The following is a 19,778-nucleotide window of genomic DNA, read 5'->3' as shown; positions in this document are numbered from 1 at the left end:
AATTTGTAGGAGTAGCAGCGAAAAACAGACAAAATTCAAACTGGTGGAAAATCTGTCTCTGTGCAGATGGGATAGATGTCGCTGGACACACAGAATCTAAAACAAGAATTTTGTTTGTGAGACTTACGGTTCAAAGGTTAAATATATATAGTGGCTGAGATTTCCAACCGATCTGCCTAGTTTGGGAACTGTAGCTGTTTCTGAGACCCAGATACTTTTAGGGCACAACAATGGTAATAATAATAATAATAATAACAATAATGATAATAATAACAACAACAACAACAACAATAAAAATAAAAATAATAACCTTCGTTGCTTGGACCCAAGCAGGAAGCTCCGGGTCTGAAACAGGAAGCCGATGCTGAAGTGCTTTAAAGCTGCGTTCTCTCTAACGGCCAGCAGGGGGCGACGCCACCGGCTGCAATAAGAGGTCTGATTGTATAGAAGTCTCTGACTGCTCACTGGGTTTATTACCTCAGGAAACACTTTCCTGGTGAGTTTATGGTCTCAATCACTAGTTTCAAGTCTTCTTCAGTACAGCATGATGTTTAGTCAATTCTGGTCCCTTTTAGAGTAAAATAGACGATGAAGCAGCGTATGCTTTAGGGCGGGGCTACATTGTGATTGACAAGTCGCAACCACGGTGACAAGACAGACAGACAGGTAGACAGACAGGTAGACAGACAGGTAGTCAGACAGGTAGACAGACAGGTAGACAGACAGGTAGACAGACAGGTAAACAGACAGGTAAACAGACAGGTAGACAGACAGGTAGACAGTACCTTCACCCTGTAGTCTTCTGTGTCTGTTACCGTGGCGACGCGGATCAACATGGGGTTTCTCCTGTCGACTGCCTCCAGCCTCTGGTTGACTTGGAAACCATGTGGAGCTCTCTGATTGGACAGAGGCAAGGCATCTGTCATCAGTCATCACATGCAGCTTTCTGATTGGACCTGAATGCTGTCAATCATAGTTTACAGCCATGTGACAGCTTCTCTACCTCCTCCTTTCCTTCTCTACCTCCTCCTTTCCTTCTCTACCTCCTTCTTTCCTTCTCTACCTCCTCCTTTCCTTCTCTACCTCCTCCTTTCCTTCTCTACCTCCTTCTTTCCTTCTCTACCTCCTCCTTTCCTTCTCTACCTCCTCCTTTCCTTCTCTACCTCCTCCTTTCCTTCTCTACCTCCTCCTTTCCTTCTCTACCTCCTTCTTTCCTTCTCTACCTCCTCCTTTCCTTCTCTACCTCCTCCTTTCCTTCTCTACCTCCTTCTTTCCTTCTCTACCTCCTTCTTTCCTTCTCTACCTCCTTCTTTCCCTCTCTATCTCCTCTCCTGCTCTCCTCCTCCTCTCTTCCTCTCCTCCTTCCTTATCTCCTCTCTTCCTCTTCTACCTCATCTTCTCCTCTCCTTCTCGCCTCCTTCTCTCTTCCTCTCCTCCTCCTCTATCTCCTCTCCTCCTCACCAGGTTAAACGCTGAACTGGGAGCAGCAGTGGAACCAGTCTCCTGCAGGTACTCATCCCAGAGGAAGTTCTCTGGGTTAGGATGACCTGAAAGACAAAGGTATTGATTACTGAAATAAACGCTCTCATAGTACTGTGAATACTGATAAATAAGTACATGAAAGGGCATGTACGTTAAAGGTATACTATGCAGGATTTTCTAAAAACAATGTATAGACTCATACAAAGTGATCCCTCTCACTCATCACTAATGACCCACTAGAAGTGTGTGCAGAGACTCTGCCTGGATTTTCATATTATTTTGCTGTGTTCAGGACGTTTCTGGGCGTTGACCTTTGGGCAGCGGGTGTGTCGCCCCCAGCCAATGACAGCGCAGGGTGTCGGGATTCGTGGCGACCAGGTTACATGGCTGTTTCCGTTTCTCTGCTCCGCTCTGCTCTTGGTCTCTGTGTCATGACAGGATGAAGCTCTGCATGCAGCACCTTCCCACAGGGTTGTGTGGAATTGTGGGTGTGTTTATTTGTGCCTCATAACGTAACCACCATTCACTCTCTAGCTCACTCAACCACCGCTGCTCTCTCTCAGCTGGGGAGGAGGGGCCAACTTTAAACGCTATGTGTTTACAAACACCAACCGATAAATCCTGCATACTATACCTTTAATGTAAGTATATGTATGTATATCTAAGTATATGTAAGTACATGTAAGTACATGTAAGTATGTGTAGTATATATGTGTGTACCCTGTGGAGCGGTCAGAGGTCGTCCCTGTTCTTCACACCAGCCCACAGGATGGATGTACGGACTGCTGCTGTCACACCTGATCAATCAATACAACTATCAATACATCAGTGATACACACTGATACAGACACAGAGCTATTTAACAACATGCGATCAATACAAATCTGATCAATATAAAATCTCTCAAGAAACTGATGCAGCTCCACCTGCTGGTCAACACCGCTACTGCATCATATACTGCAAAATCACTGTACTGTGGTACTACTACTGATACCACTACTGCATCATATACTGCAAAATCACTGTACTGTGGTACTACTACTGATAGTACTACTGCATCATATACTGCAAAATCACTGTACTGTGGTACTACTACTGATAGTACTACTGCATCATATACTGCAAAATCACTGTACTGTGGTACTACTACTGATACCACTACTGCATCATATACTGCAAAATCACTGTACTGTGGTACTACTACTGATAGTACTACTGCATCATATACTGCAAAATCACTGTACTGTGGTACTACTACTGATACCACTACTGCATCATATACTGCAAAATCACTGTACTGTGGTACTACTACTGATAGTACTACTGCATCATATACTGCAAAATCACTGTACTGTGGTACTAGTACTGATACTACTACTACATCATATACTGCAAAATCACTGTACTGTGGTACTAATACTACTGATACTACTGATACTGATACTACTACTACTGCTATTAATACTACCGTCACTTCTGCTACTACTACAACTACTAGTGAGGCTTCTACTACTACCACTACTTTTGTACTACTACTTCTGGTACTACTACTACTGCTACTGCTAGTAGTATCTGTCAGCGGTCTGTGTCACCAGTAGTCGTAGGTGTCATCCCAGTTGTCGAAGTGGACCAGGAAGCGGTCATCGATGACATCAGCGACGGAGGCGACACAGACGAGTCCGGGGTTCTTCCTGTCGACGGCCTCCAGTTTCATCCCAACACTGAACCCACAGTCCTGAGAGATAGACAGGTGAACAGACAGACAGGTGAACAGACAGACAGGTGAACAGACAGACAGGTGAGCAGACAGACAGGTGAACAGACAGACAGGTGAGCAGACAGACAGATAGACAGGTGAGCAGATAGACAGGTGAACAGACAGACACTGTAGTTTTCTCTGGGCCCTACGCTGGCTGTCGAGGTCCAGCAAACGATGTGGGCTTCATAGATAACTGGCAGACTTTCTGGGGAAGACCTGGTCTGATTAGGAGAGACGGCATACATCCCACTCTGGATGGAGCTGCTCTCATATCTAGAAATATGGCTGAGTTTATTAGTAGACCAAAACCATGACAACCCAGAGCTGAGACCAGGAAGCAGAGCTGCAGTCCTACACGCTTCTCTGCACCTCCATTAGAGCAGTTACCCACCCAAAACCACATAGAGACCACGTCTGTCCCCAAAACCACATAGAGACCGCGTCAGTCCCCAAAACCACATAGAGACTGTGTCTGTCCCCAACACCACATAGAGACCACGTCTGTCCCCCAAAACCACATAGAGACTGTGTCTGTCCCCAAAACCACATAGAGACCGCATCTGTCCCCAAAACCACATAGAGACCACGTCTGTCCCCCAAAACCACATAGAGACTGTGTCTGTCCCCAAAACCACATAGAGACTGCATCTGTCCCCAAAACCACATAGAGACTGTGTCTGTCCCCAAAACCACATAGAGACTGCATCTGTCCCCAAAACCACATAGAGACTGTGTCTGTCCCCAAAACCACATAGAGACTGCATCTGTCCCCAAAACCACATAGAGACTGTGTCTGTCCCCCAAAACCACATAGAGACTGCATCTGTCCCCAAAACCACATAGAGACCACGTCTGTCCCCCAAAACCACATAGAGACTGTGTCTGTCCCCAAAACCACATAGAGACTGTCTGTCCCCAAAACCACATAGAGACCACGTCTGTCCCCCAAAACCACATAGAGACTGTGTCTGTCCCCAAAACCACATAGAGACTGCGTCTGTCCCCAAAACCACATAGAGACTGTCTGTCCCCAAAACCACATAGAGACCGTGTCTGTCCCCAAAACCACATAGAGACCGCGTCTGTCCCCAAAACCACATAGAGACGGCGTCTGTCCCCAAAACCACATAGAGACTGCGTCTGTCCCCAAAACCACATAGAGACTGTCTGTCCCCAAAACCACATAGAGACCGTGTCTGTCCCCAAAACCACATAGAGACCGCGTCTGTCCCCAAAACCACATAGAGACGGCGTCTGTCCCCAAAACCACATAGAGACTGCGTCTGTCCCTCGACCACTTAAATCACTTACATCTAAAGTAAACAAAAGAGGATTCATTCATAAAAATCTAATAGAAATTATCACCAACACTGCAACAGTACAACAAAATAGGAGAATTAAATGTGGACTCATAAACATTAGATCTCTGTGATCTAAAGCTGTATTAGTTTGATTTATTGTGTCTGACTGAAACCTGGCTGTGTCATGAAGAATATGTCAGCCTAAATGAATCCAGTCCTCCCAGTCACTTTAACAGAGCCTTCAGCTATCAGGCTCCTCTCCCATGGAACCATCATCCAGTTTGGGGCCGGGGTGAAGTATATTGTGAACTTTCTACGCCATCGCTCAGAGACTAACGTTAGCAGAGCAGAGCAGCGATCAGCAGTGACAAATGAGACTGGCTGAATAACGCACAATGCTGCATTAAACAACCTAAACCGATTCTGAGGTGAGAAAAAGAAAAGAAAACAGAAAATTAGAAGAAAATAACTCAGTGCTCAGTCTGTTTCACCTCAGAAACCCTGCGGCCGCTCAGCGTGTTGGACAGCGATGTTTTTTCCCCAGAGCTGACGGAGCAGCAGAGAGGCTGCTCACTGCTGGAGACATGATGTTAATAACACAGAGGAGCAGAGAGGCTGCTCACTGCTGGAGACATGATGTTAATAACACAGAGGAGCAGAGAGGCTGCTCACTGCTGGAGACATGATGTTAATAACACAGAGGAGCAGAGAGGCTGCTCACTGCTGGAGACATGACGTTAATAACAAAGAGGAGCAGAGAGGCTGCTCACTGCTGGAGACATGACGTTAATAACACAGAGGAGCAGAGAGGCTGCTCACTGCTGGAGACATGACGTTAATAACACAGAGGAGCAGAGAGGCTGCTCACTGCTGGAGACATGACGTTAATAACACAGAGGAGCAGAGAGGCTGCTCACTGCTGGAGACATGATGTTAATAACACAGAGGAGCAGAGAGGCTGCTCACTGCTGGAGACATGACGTTAATAACACAGTGGAGCAGAGAGGCTGCTCACTGCTGGAGACATGACGTTAATAACACAGTGGAGCAGAGAGGCTGCTCACTGCTGGAGACATGATGTTAATAACACAGCAGAGCAGAGAGGCTGCTCTCCACTGCTGGAGACATGATGTTAATAACACAGAGGAGCAGAGAGGCTGCTCACTGCTGGAGACATGATGTGGAGACATGATGTTAATAACACAGCGGAGCAGAGAGGCTGCTCACTGCTGGAGACATGATGTTAATAACACAGAGGAGCAGAGAGGCTGCTCACTGCTGGAGACATGATGTTAATAACACAGCAGAGCAGAGAGGCTGCTCACTGCTGGAGACATGATGTTAATAACACAGCGGAGCAGAGAGGCTGCTCACTGCTGGAGACATGATGTTAATAACACAGAGGAGCAGAGAGGCTGCTCACTGCTGGAGACATGATGTTAATAACACAGAGGAGCAGAGAGGCTGCTCACTGCTGGAGACATGACGTTAATAACAAAGAGGAGCAGAGAGGCTGCTCACTGCTGGAGACATGACGTTAATAACACAGAGGAGCAGAGAGGCTGCTCACTGCTGGAGACATGACGTTAATAACACAGAGGAGCAGAGAGGCTGCTCACTGCTGGAGACATGACGTTAATAACACAGAGGAGCAGAGAGGCTGCTCACTGCTGGAGACATGATGTTAATAACACAGAGGAGCAGAGAGGCTGCTCACTGCTGGAGACATGACGTTAATAACACAGTGGAGCAGAGAGGCTGCTCACTGCTGGAGACATGACGTTAATAACACAGTGGAGCAGAGAGGCTGCTCACTGCTGGAGACATGATGTTAATAACACAGCAGAGCAGAGAGGCTGCTCACTGCTGGAGACATGATGTGGAGACATGATGTTAATAACACAGCGGAGCAGAGAGGCTGCTCACTGCTGGAGACATGATGTTAATAACACAGAGGAGCAGAGAGGCTGCTCACTGCTGGAGACATGATGTTAATAACACAGCAGAGCAGAGAGGCTGCTCACTGCTGGAGACATGATGTTAATAACACAGCGGAGCAGAGAGGCTGCTCACTGCTGGAGACATGATGTTAATAACACAGAGGAGCAGAGAGGCTGCTCACTGCTGGAGACATGATGTTAATAACACAGCGGAGCAGAGAGGCTGCTCACTGCTGGAGACATGATGTTAATAACACAGAGGAGTAGAGAGGCTGCTCACTGCTGGAGACATGATGTTAATAACACAGAGGAGCAGAGAGGCTGCTCACTGCTGGAGACATGACGTTAATAACACAGAGGAGCAGAGAGGCTGCTCACTGCTGGAGACATGATGTTAATAACACAGAGGAGCATTCCGCCGCCTCCTCCTCCCCTCAGTTTGTTATTCTCATACAGGCAGGAGACTGTAAGATGCTTTCACATTAATTAATTCATTAATTAACACAATTAACTTTTGTTTGTGGACCATTTATCTTATCTACCAGTTATGTTTCATATAATCATCAGCATGCAAGGCATGAAACGCTGTGTAGGCCTCCTTTTTTCCACACAGAAAATTGATCAGGAATCGATAAGGGAACTTATCGATAAGGGGAAGAATTGGACCGATAAGCCGATAATGGCTTTGGTATCAATAAAATCTTAACAATTCCCATCCCTAGTGGGGGGGGTGCAGACACCCTCTCTATGTTTAAGAGTAGGCTTCAAACTTTCCTTTTTGATAAAGCTTATAGTTAGGGCCGACCAGGCTCGCCTTGGATCAGCCCTTAGTTATGCTGCTATAGGCCTAGACTGCTGGGGGACTTCCCATGATGCACTGAGCTCCTCTCTCCTCCTCCTCCTCCTCTCCATCTGTATGACTTCATGTCCCAGTAATGCATGTTACTAGCTTTGTTTTTTTGTGCTTTCTCACCTTAGAGGTTCCTTTGGATCAGGGTTAGTTCCATGGTCCTGCTTCATGCCTACACCTGCTGTTATTATTAGTCATATTTCTATAATTGTTGTTATTGTTATCATTGTTGTTATTATGCTTTTCTGTGTTTCTCCCTCACTCTCAACCCAACCGGTCGAGGCGGATGGCGTCCACCTAGAGTCCGGTTCTGCTTGAGGGGAGTTTTTGCTGCTTATGGAGGAATGTTTTGTCTCTGTAAATTAAAGAGTTCGGTCTAGACCTGCTTTACGTGAAAGTGCCCTGAGATAACTTTTGTTATGATTTGGTGCTATATAAATAAAACTGACTTGGCTACTGATGGCAATGAACAGGTGTACTGACAGACAAGTGAACAGACAGACAGGTGTACTGACAGACAAGTGAACAGACAGACAGGTGTACTGACAGACAAGTGAACAGACAGACAGGTGTACTGACGGCAGTGCGACAGGTGAACAGCGTCGGGGGAGCAGCCTGAGAGCTGGTGGACTGAAGATAAAGCTGCCAATCAAAATCTGTCTCACTGTGACCTGCAGAGAGAGACAGACAGGTAGTGAGGTCACCTGTGTCAGTTTAACAGTGGTTACCTGTGAGGGGGCGTGGCTACCTTTGGGTGGATGGAGCTTGTGGTTGTTGTCGTGACACCAGCCTGTCGGTCGGATGTCCGCTGAGTCACCGTTTACCCAGAAGTCATAGCACTCTGAATAACCGTCGATATGGAGACGGAGCCGGCAGCCAATCACCTGGCAGAGAGACAGACAGGTGACTCACCTGGTGTTGTGTCTGTATCCTGAGCTCATGTATTGATTGTTTAAGTGATTAAACTGTTTGAGACCACATCAGAACTTTATCTGTCAGAACCTTTTAACAGAGAATCACATCCAGCATGATGGTTCCTCTGACACCTTACCAACAGCGTTTGGTATCTAAATCTGACCGACGGCATTAAATGACATGCAAAAAGGTTAAAAATGCAGTCCTCACATTGCACATATTTTTAAAGCCATTGGGTTAGTTTGGAAGTTCACATATATGCAACCGACTGACTGTCCTCTGACCGCTTATCAAGATCCCGAGAGGCTGGAGCGTCATCAGTCTTCCAGATATAAATGAATTCTGCTTATTGCTAAACAGTCTGTTTGAGTTCAGATGGTCAACAATGTTCTGATTAGATTTCCACTGTCTCACACACTGCAGATGTCACACTAACTGGCCTGCTAATGATTTTGGCCCCTTTCCATCCGCAGGGTGAAACTGATTCTTCAAACCAGGATGTATCTGTGATGTATGATGTCTGGCCCTGGTGATGTATACATGCTGAGTTACACCAGGTGTTAGACGTTGCAGATATTTAAAAAAAAACTTTCAGGTATGTGTCCTCCAGGTTTGTTAACAAGTACACTGCTGAAGTATTCTGACAATATTTCAATAGGTTTGTTTGTTTTTGGGGAGTTAATATTATTCTGATTGGTATATAAATCTCCTTCTGTTGTTTTAATGTTTGTCTTCTAGTTTATATAATTCCATAACCTTTGGTTTAGATTGTCCTTGTTTATCTTTCTTAAATATCGTGTTCTCATTCTCAGAGTTTCTAACTGCGATACTCCTGTTGTACGTCTGGGTTTTTACTTCTTATTGCCTTTCTCACAAGATTATTCTGTTCTTCCATTTTCCTTTTGTAACACAAGGAGACGTTATATTTAACTGATTCATACAGACTCGTCCTCTACTTTATTCAACTGAGCCTTAATTAGTCTCTATTTGTTGTCAACATCATAATTAGATCGAAGTTGTAACCAATCAGAGTTCTCCATTTCCCTACATGATTCCTCAAAATTCAACTTGTAATTTCTTCTTACGACTTCATTTCTTAATGTTTTTGTATGAAAGAAGCTTCTATTCTTCTCTCACTCTCATGTCCTTTAGTATCTAGTAAGTGCTTTCAACCTGACAGAGCTTTCTTCCCAGACTGTGTGTGTGTGCATGTGTGTGTGTGTGTGTGTGTGTGTGTGTGTGTGTGTGTGTGTGTGTGTGTGTGTTACCTCGGCGACAGTCAGCACACAGAACATGGAGGGATGCAGCGGGTCGACGCCCTCCAGCTTCATCCCAACTTTAAAACCAGTTCTCCTACTGGGAACACACTGGGACTGAGAGACAGACAGGTCAGAGAGACAGCTGTGTGTGTGTGTGTGTGTGTGTGTGTGTGTGTCTGTGTGTGTGTGTGTGTGTGTGTGTGTGTGTGTGTTACCTGTGTAAACAGTGACAGAGGAGCAGCTTCAGCTCTCTGCAAGTTCAGGTAGTTCTGCCAGGACCAGGAGCGTCTCCTTACACTCACTGAACACACACACGCACACACACGCACACACACACGCACACGCACACATGCACACACGCACACATGCACACACACACACACACACACACACACACGCACACACAGGCTTTGTTAGCGATGATATTCTTCCACAAAAACAGGTCGACACAACAAGTTGTGTAGATACTTGGATCAGTTAGAAACACAGCAGGTACTGCAAACAGCTCACCTACCTGCTGGAGGTGTGTGTGTCTATGTGTGTGTGTGTGTGTGTGCGTGTGTGTCTATGTGTGTGTGTGTGTGTGTGTGTGTGTCTATGTGTGTGTGCGTGTGTGTCTATGTGTGTGTGTGTGTGTGTGTGTGTGTGTCTATGTGTGTGTGCGTGTGTGTCTATGTGTGTGTGTGTGTGTGTGTGTGTGTGTGTGCGTGTGTGTCTATGTGTGTGTGTGTGTGTGTGTGTCTGACCTTGAGTGCTGCTGACTTTGTTCTTCATCTTCTGTGCTTCTTCTTTGGCTCTTTTCTGTTCAGACAGGAAATAAACAAATGATGGTACGGCAGCCTGAATGAGTCAAAGCAGACAGACTGATACCATGACAACACACACACACAGAGCATGATGGGAGCTGTAGTTTAGAAACACTGGCTGTTTTCTATTCATTGAAGTGTGAGTGTGTATTACGTTCCAGCTGTGTGGATTTTGTGTACATGAGAAATACTCGAATGGAGATTTGCAAGAATTTCTGAGTATGTTGCATCAGCTTCCTGGACATATTCAACCGCCCCACAATGCATTGCGTCTCTTCAGATTGCGCAATGGTGGACATTTTGAGCCAGGCTAAAAGCTCTTAATAAGTCACTTTATTAAGTTTTAATATTATTCAGGCGAGTGATGCAGTCACATGACTGTTTACTATGAACATTCTACTGCTAATGGAAGACTATTTAGTAAACAGTACTACGTACATACTGACAGTGTTTAGTAAGCAGTACTACGTACATACTGACAGTGTTTAGTAAGCAGTACTACGTACATACTGACAGTGTTTAGTAAGCAGTACTACGTACATACTGACAGTGTTTAGTAAGCAGTACTACGTACATACTGACAGTGTTTAGTAAGCAGTACTACGTATATACTGACAGTGTTTAGTAAGCAGTACTACGTACATACTGACAGTGTTTAGTAAGCAGTACTACGTACATACTGACAGTGTTTTGTATGCAGTACTACGTACATACTGACAGTGTTTAGTAAGCAGTACTACGTACATACTGACAGTGTTTAGTAAGCAGTACTACGTACATACTGACAGTGTTTAGAAAGCAGTACTACATACATACTGACAGTGTTTAGTAAGCAGTACTACGTACATACTGACAGTGTTTAGTAAGCAGTACTACGTACATACTGACAGTGTTTAGTAAGCAGTACTACGTACATACTGACAGTGTTTAGTAAGCAGTACTACGTACATACTGACAGTGTTTAGTAAGCAGTACTACGTACATACTGACAGTGTTTAGTATGCAGTACTACGTACATACTGACAGTGTTTAGTAAGCAGTACTACGTACATACTGACAGTGTTTAGTAAGCAGTACTACGTACATACTGACAGTGTTTAGTAAGCAGTACTACGTACATACTGACAGTGTTTAGTAAGCAGTACTACGTACATACTGACAGTGTTTAGTAAGCAGTACTACGTACATACTGACAGTGTTTAGTAAGCAGTACGTTAATATGCAATTTTGAACACAGCCACTGACAGTTGTTTTTTGTCGGGTTCAGGTGATGATGAAAATGTTCTTGTGTTTCTGTAGATGTGGAACCACATTGATGTCAGGAGGTACACACCTGAACAGAAACACACCTGAACAGAAACACACCTGAAAAGGTACACACCTGAACAGATACACACCTGAACAGACACACACCTGAACAGTTAGACACCTGAACAGTTAGACACCTGAACAGTTAGACACCTGAACAGTTACACACCTGAACAGAAACACACCTGAACAGAAACACACCTGAACAGTTACACACCTGAACAGTTACACACCTGAACAGTTACACACCTGAACAGATACACACCTGAACAGTTAGACACCTGAACAGGTACACACCTGAACAGATACACACCTGAACAGTTAGACACCTGAACAGTTAGACACCTGAACAGTTAGACACCTGAACAGAAACACACCTGAACAGTTACACACCTGAACAGGTACACACCTGAACAGATACACACCTGAACAGTTACACACCTGAACAGGTACACACCTGAACAGATACACACCTGAACAGTTAAACACCTGAACAGAAACACACCTGGACAGATACACACCTGAACAGTTACACACCTGAACAGAAACACACCTGAACAGAAACACACCTGAACAGTTACACACCTGAACAGAAACACACCTGAACAGTTAGACACCTGAACAGAAACACACCTGGACAGAAACACACCTGAACAGAAACAGACCTGAACAGTTACACACCTGAACAACTACACACCTGAACAGAAACACACCTGAACAGATACACACCTGAACAGAAACACACTTGAACAGATACACACCTGAACAGATACACACCTGAACAGAAACACACCTGAACAGATAAACACCTGAACAGAAACACACCTGAACAGGTACACACCTGAACAGATACACACCTGAACAGGTACACACCTGAACAGATACACACCTGAACAGATACACACCTGAACAGAAACACACCTGAACAGATACACACCTGAACAGATACACACCTGAACAGAAACACACTTGAACAGATACACACCTGAACAGAAACACACCTGAACAGAAACACACCTGAACAGATAAACACCTGAACAGATACACACCTGAACAGAAACACACTTGAACAGATACACATCTGAACAGAAACACACCTGAACAGAAACACACCTGAACAGATAAACACCTGAACAGATACACACCTGAACAGAAACACACCTGAACAGAAACACACCTGAACAGGTACACACCTGAACAGAAACACACCTGAACAGTTACACACCTGAACAGATACACACCTGAACAGATACACACCTGAACAGAAACACACCTGAACAGAAACACACCTGAACAGGTACACACCTGAACAGATACACACCTGAACAGTTACACACCTGAACAGAAACACACCTGAACAGGTACACACCTGAACAGATACACACCTGAACAGAAACACACCTGAACAGAAACACACCTGAACAGATACACACCTGAACAGTTACACACCTGAACAGATACACACCTGAACAGGTACACACCTGAACAGAAACACACCTGAACAGTTACACACCTGAACAGAAACACACCTGAACAGTTACACACCTGAACAGAAACACACCGGAACAGTTACACACCTGAACAGAAACACACCTGAACAGAAACACACCTGAACAGAAACACATCTGGACAGATACACACCTGGACAGATACACACCTGAACAGATACACACCTGAAGAGAAACACACCTGAACAGTTACACACCTGAACAGAAACACACCTGAACAGTTAGACACCTGAACAGAAACACACCTGGACAGATACACACCTGAACAGAAACACACCTGAACAGTTACACACCTGAACAGAAACACACCTGAACAGTTACACACCTGAACAGAAACACACCTGAACAGATACACACCTGAACAGTTACACACCTGAACAGTTAGACACCTGAACAGATACACACCTGAACAGAAACACACCTGAACAGAAACACACCTGAACAGTTACACACCTGAACAGATACACACCTGAACAGAAACACACCTGAACAGATAAACACCTGAACAGAAACACACCTGAACAGAAACACACCTGAACAGTTACACACCTGAACAGAAACACACCTGAACAGTTACACACCTGAACAGTTACACACCTGAACAGAAACACACCTGAACAGAAACACACCTGAACAGTTACACACCTGAACAGATACACACCTGAACAGAAACACACCTGAACAGATAAACACCTGAACAGAAACACACCTGAACAGAAACACACCTGAACAGTTACACACCTGAACAGAAACACACCTGAACAGAAACACACCTGAACAGTTACACACCTGAACAGAAACACACCTGAACAGTTAGACACCTGAACAGATACACACCTGAACAGTTAGACACCTGAACAGAAATACAACTGAACAGTTACACACCTGAACAGAAACACACCTGAACAGAAACACACCTGAACAGAAACACACCTGAACAGATACACACCTGAACAGTTACACACCTGAACAGAAACACACCTGAACAGAAACACACCTGAACAGTTACACACCTGAACAGATACACACCTGAACAGTTAGACACTTGAACAGAAACACACCTGAACAGATACACACCTGAACAGAAACACACCTGAACAGAAACACACCTGAACAGTTACACACCTGAACAGATAAACACCTGAACAGAAACACACCTGAACAGTTACACACCTGAACAGAAACACACCTGAACAGTTACACACCTGAACAGCAACACACCTGAACAGTTACACACCTGAACAGTTACACACCTGAACAGAAACACACCTGAACAGATAAACACCTGAACAGATACACACCTGAACAGAAACACACCTGAACAGAAACACACCTGAACAGGTACACACCTGAACAGAAACACACCTGAACAGTTACACACCTGAACAGATACACACCTGAACAGATACACACCTGAACAGAAACACACCTGAACAGAAACACACCTGAACAGTTACACACCTAAACAGAAACACACCTGAACAGTTACACACCTGAACAGTTACACACCTAAACAGAAACACACCTGAACAGTTACACACCTGAACAGAAACACACCTGAACAGTTACACACCTGAACAGAAACACACCTGAACAGGTACACACCTGAACAGATACACACCTGAACAGTTACACACCTAAACAGAAACACACCTGAACAGTTACACACCTGAACAGAAACACACCTGAACAGTTACACACCTGAACAGAAACACACCTGAACAGGTACACACCTGAACAGATACACACCTGAACAGAAACACACCTGAACAGAAACACACCTGAACAGTTACACACCTGAACAGATACACACCTGAACAGGTACACACCTGAACAGAAACACACCTGAACAGTTACACACCTGAACAGAAACACACATGAACAGTTACACACCTGAACAGAAACACACCTGAACAGTTACACACCTGAACAGAAACACACCTGAACAGAAACACACCTGAACAGAAACACATCTGGACAGATACACACCTGGACAGATACACACCTGAACAGATACACACCTGAAGAGAAACACACCTGAACAGTTACACACCTGAACAGAAACACACCTGAACAGTTAGACACCTGAACAGAAACACACCTGGACAGATACACACCTGAACAGAAACACACCTGAACAGTTACACACCTGAACAGAAACACACCTGAACAGTTAGACACCTGAACAGAAACACACCTGGACAGATACACACCTGAACAGTTACACACCTGAACAGAAACACACCTGAACAGAAACACACCTGAACAGTTACACACCTGAACAGATACACACCTGAACAACTACACACCTGAACAGTTAGACACCTGAACAGATACACACCTGAACTGATACACACCTGAACAGAAACACACCTGAACAGATACACACCTGAACAGATACACACCTGAACAGATACACACCTGAACAGTTACACACCTGAACAGTTAGACACCTGAACAGATACACACCTGAACAGAAACACACCTGAACAGAAACACACCTGAACAGTTACACACCTGAACAGATACACACCTGAACAGAAACACACCTGAACAGAAACACACCTGAACAGAAACACACCTGAACAGTTACACACCTGAACAGAAACACACCTGAACAGTTACACACCTGAACAGTTACACACCTGAACAGAAACACACCTGAACAGAAACACACCTGAACAGTTACACACCTGAACAGATACACACCTGAACAGAAACACACCTGAACAGATAAACACCTGAACAGAAACACACCTGAACAGAAACACACCTGAACAGTTACACACCTGAACAGAAACACACCTGAACAGAAACACACCTGAACAGTTACACACCTGAACAGAAACACACCTGAACAGTTAGACACCTGAACAGATACACACCTGAACAGATACACACCTGAACAGAAACACACCTGAACAGTTACACACCTGAACAGAAACACACCTGAACAGTTACACACCTGAACAGAAACACACCTGAACAGAAACACACCTGAACAGTTACACACCTGAACAGATACACACCTGAACAGATACACACCTGAACAGATAAACACCTGAACAGATAAACACCTGAACAGATACACACCTGAACAGATAAACACCTGAACAGAAACACACCTGAACAGATAAACACCAGAACAGTTACACATCTGAACAGATACACATCTGAACAGATACACATCTGAACAGTTACACATCTGAACAGGTACACACAGGTTATAAACTGCATCTTTCAGAGTGAATGGCGGGTTGTACCTAATAGTTGGAAACTTTGGACCTTTGTTTTGATGCCATGGTATTCGAAAGGCAGAATCACTATTCGAATATTCATGTAGATACAGTATATATATATACAGTATAAATATATACAGTATACATATATACAGTATGCATATATACAGTACACATATATACAGTATACATATATACAGATATACAGTATAAATATATACAGTATGCATATATACAGTATACATATATAGTATGCATATATACAGTATACATATATACAGTATACATATATATAGTATGCATATATATAGTATGCATATATACAGTATACATATATACGTATACATATATATATAGTATGCATATATACAGTATACATATATACAGTATACATATATAGTATGCATATATACGGTATACATATATATAGTATGCATATATACAGTATACATATATACAGTATACATATATAGTATGCATATATACGGTATACATATATATAGTATGCATATATACAGTATACAGTATAAATATATACAGTATACATAGATACAGTATGCATATATACAGTATACATAGATACAGTATGCATATATACAGTATACATATATACAGTATGCATAGATACAGTATGCATATATACAGTATACATAGATACAGTATGCATATATATAGTATACATATATACAGTATACATAGATACAGTATGCATATATACAGTATACATATATACAGTATGCATAGAAACAGTATGCATACATACAGTATACATAGATACAGTATGCATATATACAGTATACATATATACAGTTTGCATAGAAACAGTATGCATATATACAGTATACATAGATACAGTATGCATATATACAGTATACATAGATACAGTATGCATAGATACAGTATGCATATATACAGTATACATATATACAGTATACATATATAGTATGCATATATACAGTACACATATATACAGTATGCATATATACGGTATACATATATACAGTATACATATATAGTATGCATATATACAGTACACATATATACAGTACACATATATACAGTATACATATATACAGTACACATATATATAGTATGCATATATACGGTATACATATATACAGTATACATATATATAGTACACATATATATAGTATGCATATATACGGTATACATATATACAGTATACATATATAGTATGCATATATACAGTACACATATATACAGTATACATATATATAGTACACATATATATAGTATGCATATATACGGTATACATATATACAGTACACATATATATAGTATGCATATATACGGTATACATATATACAGTATACATATATACAGTACACATATATATAGTATGCATATATACGGTATACATATATACAGTATACATATATACAGTACACATATATATAGTATGCATATATACGGTATACATATATACAGTATACATATATAGTATGCATATATACAGTACACATATATACAGTACACATATATACAGTATACATATATATAGTACACATATATATAGTATGCATATATACGGTATACATATATACAGTACACATATATACAGTACACATATATATAGTATGCATATATATGGTATACATATATACAGTATACATATATAGTATGCATATATACAGTACACATATATACAGTACACATATATACAGTATACATATATATAGTACACATATATATAGTATGCATATATACGGTATACATATATACAGTATACATATATACAGTACACATATATATAGTATGCATATATACGGTATACATATATACAGTACACATATATATAGTATGCATATATACAGTACACATATATACAGTACACATATATACAGTACACATATATATAGTATGCATATATACAGTACACATATATACAGTATACATATATACAGTACACATATATATAGTATGCATATATACGGTATACATATATACAGTACACATATATATAGTATGCATATATACGGAATACATGCTGCTGGTGTTTGTGGGTCGGCGCCCAGCTTGCGCCGCCATGCGCCTGCTTCCCTGCTCTCACCAATGTGTTGCTGCTTACAGCAAGCTGGACACAGATCAACAGGAGGGGCACCTGCACTGTGACCTGCTCTCCCCCCGCCGCCTCCATCATCTCTCTGTCTCTCTCCTCCCCCCTCTTCCTATCAGACCACCTGATTTATGTCTTAATATTAATTATTGATCTGATGATGTAATGTGTCAGGAACTGATCACGTTCTGGGTTCATACACTGTGTACACTTTTCTACATCTTGTTCTGCTGTTTGTCCCCTCGTGATGTCATCATGGACTGCAGTGTGTGTGTGTCTGTGTGTGTGTGTGTGTGTGTCTGTGTGTGTGTGTGTGTGTCACACCATGAGAGTGTGTGTCGAGCCAATCATGGACCAATCAGGGACTTATCAGGTCACCGATCGTCAAACCAGTAAGCCAGTCAGTCTTCAGACACACCTGCACAGAGAGAGAGAGAGAGAGAGAGACATGACGTTGCCATGACAACATGTTGATGTGACGACAGAGACACCAATCAGAGTGGCGATGAAATAATCTGAGTGACTCTGACGTGACAATGACATCATGATGACACCTGATCCAGTCTTCTGTTGAACTGATAAACTGCAGTTAGACACTGAGTTCTTCATCCAAACCATCAATACAACCATCAATAAATCGATCTGACCCGCAGGAAAAGCACACACATCCCCCTGTAGAGTGAAAGTGTACCCGCCCCCCCACAGGTTTGACGACTTGTTGAAGTGACGTCAGCGCAGTTTAATGAGCTGAGAGCGCCACCTGCTGTCCGCTCAGCTCACATGTTGTTACTGTATGGATATTGATCACATGATCTTTCCTGATAAAACATGTTATTTATCTTCAACAGGCACAGCTGCTTATTTATTTACTTATTGTTTTTGAGTGTGAACACAGCTGAAGACTTTATTGATTACTAAACCTGTCGGATAGTTTTATTTACTGTCTCACTGTACTGACAGAAAAACAATCACTAATCGATTCTCTGCATCAGTTTATTGTGAAGGCCTGAGCGGAGTGCGGGCTTCCTGTCTGATCCAAAGACTTTCATCAGGAACCCGCCGGGCTCCGCAGCTTTCCCCGCCGGGCTCCGAGCCCCTCACAGCGGCTTCAGCTGCAGCGGAGAGCCGCTGAGGAGAGCCGGAGGACCGGAGAGAGCCGCCGGTACCGAGCCGGTCCAACAGAACTTACCGTGTCGGTGATCCGCCGCACCGCACACACTGCTGACAGCTCCGCAACACGGAAATACCGAGCACGTACTGCGCATGTGCTAAGGGAGGGGGCGGGGGGCAGATAGAAAGAGAGAGAGAGCGAGAGAGAGAGAGAGTACGAGAGA

General features: G+C 43.0%; 1 protein-coding gene across 1 annotated transcript in view; it reads right to left on the bottom strand.

Annotated features, from left to right (window-relative positions):
- Positions 1-19,778, bottom strand: part of LOC137173079 (lethal(3)malignant brain tumor-like protein 4) — a 28,407-nt gene extending 8,629 nt beyond the window's left edge. The window contains exons 1-11 of the mRNA XM_067577778.1: positions 19,634-19,778; positions 18,769-18,862; positions 10,253-10,307; positions 9,722-9,807; positions 9,516-9,620; positions 8,081-8,216; positions 7,912-8,003; positions 3,075-3,217; positions 2,203-2,279; positions 1,462-1,547; positions 786-896 (exon numbers count right to left, since the gene is read on the bottom strand). Coding sequence (XP_067433879.1) covers positions 786-896; positions 1,462-1,547; positions 2,203-2,279; positions 3,075-3,217; positions 7,912-8,003; positions 8,081-8,216; positions 9,516-9,620; positions 9,722-9,807; positions 10,253-10,307; positions 18,769-18,795 — 918 coding nt within the window. The 5' untranslated portion in view covers positions 18,796-18,862; positions 19,634-19,778. The remainder of the gene's footprint in view (positions 1-785; positions 897-1,461; positions 1,548-2,202; positions 2,280-3,074; positions 3,218-7,911; positions 8,004-8,080; positions 8,217-9,515; positions 9,621-9,721; positions 9,808-10,252; positions 10,308-18,768; positions 18,863-19,633) is intronic.

Source organism: Thunnus thynnus, chromosome 21 (genome assembly GCF_963924715.1).
Source record: "Thunnus thynnus chromosome 21, fThuThy2.1, whole genome shotgun sequence".
NCBI classification, from domain to species: Eukaryota; Metazoa; Chordata; class Actinopteri; order Scombriformes; family Scombridae; genus Thunnus; species Thunnus thynnus.
This window is presented reverse-complemented; position numbering and strand designations above follow the sequence as displayed.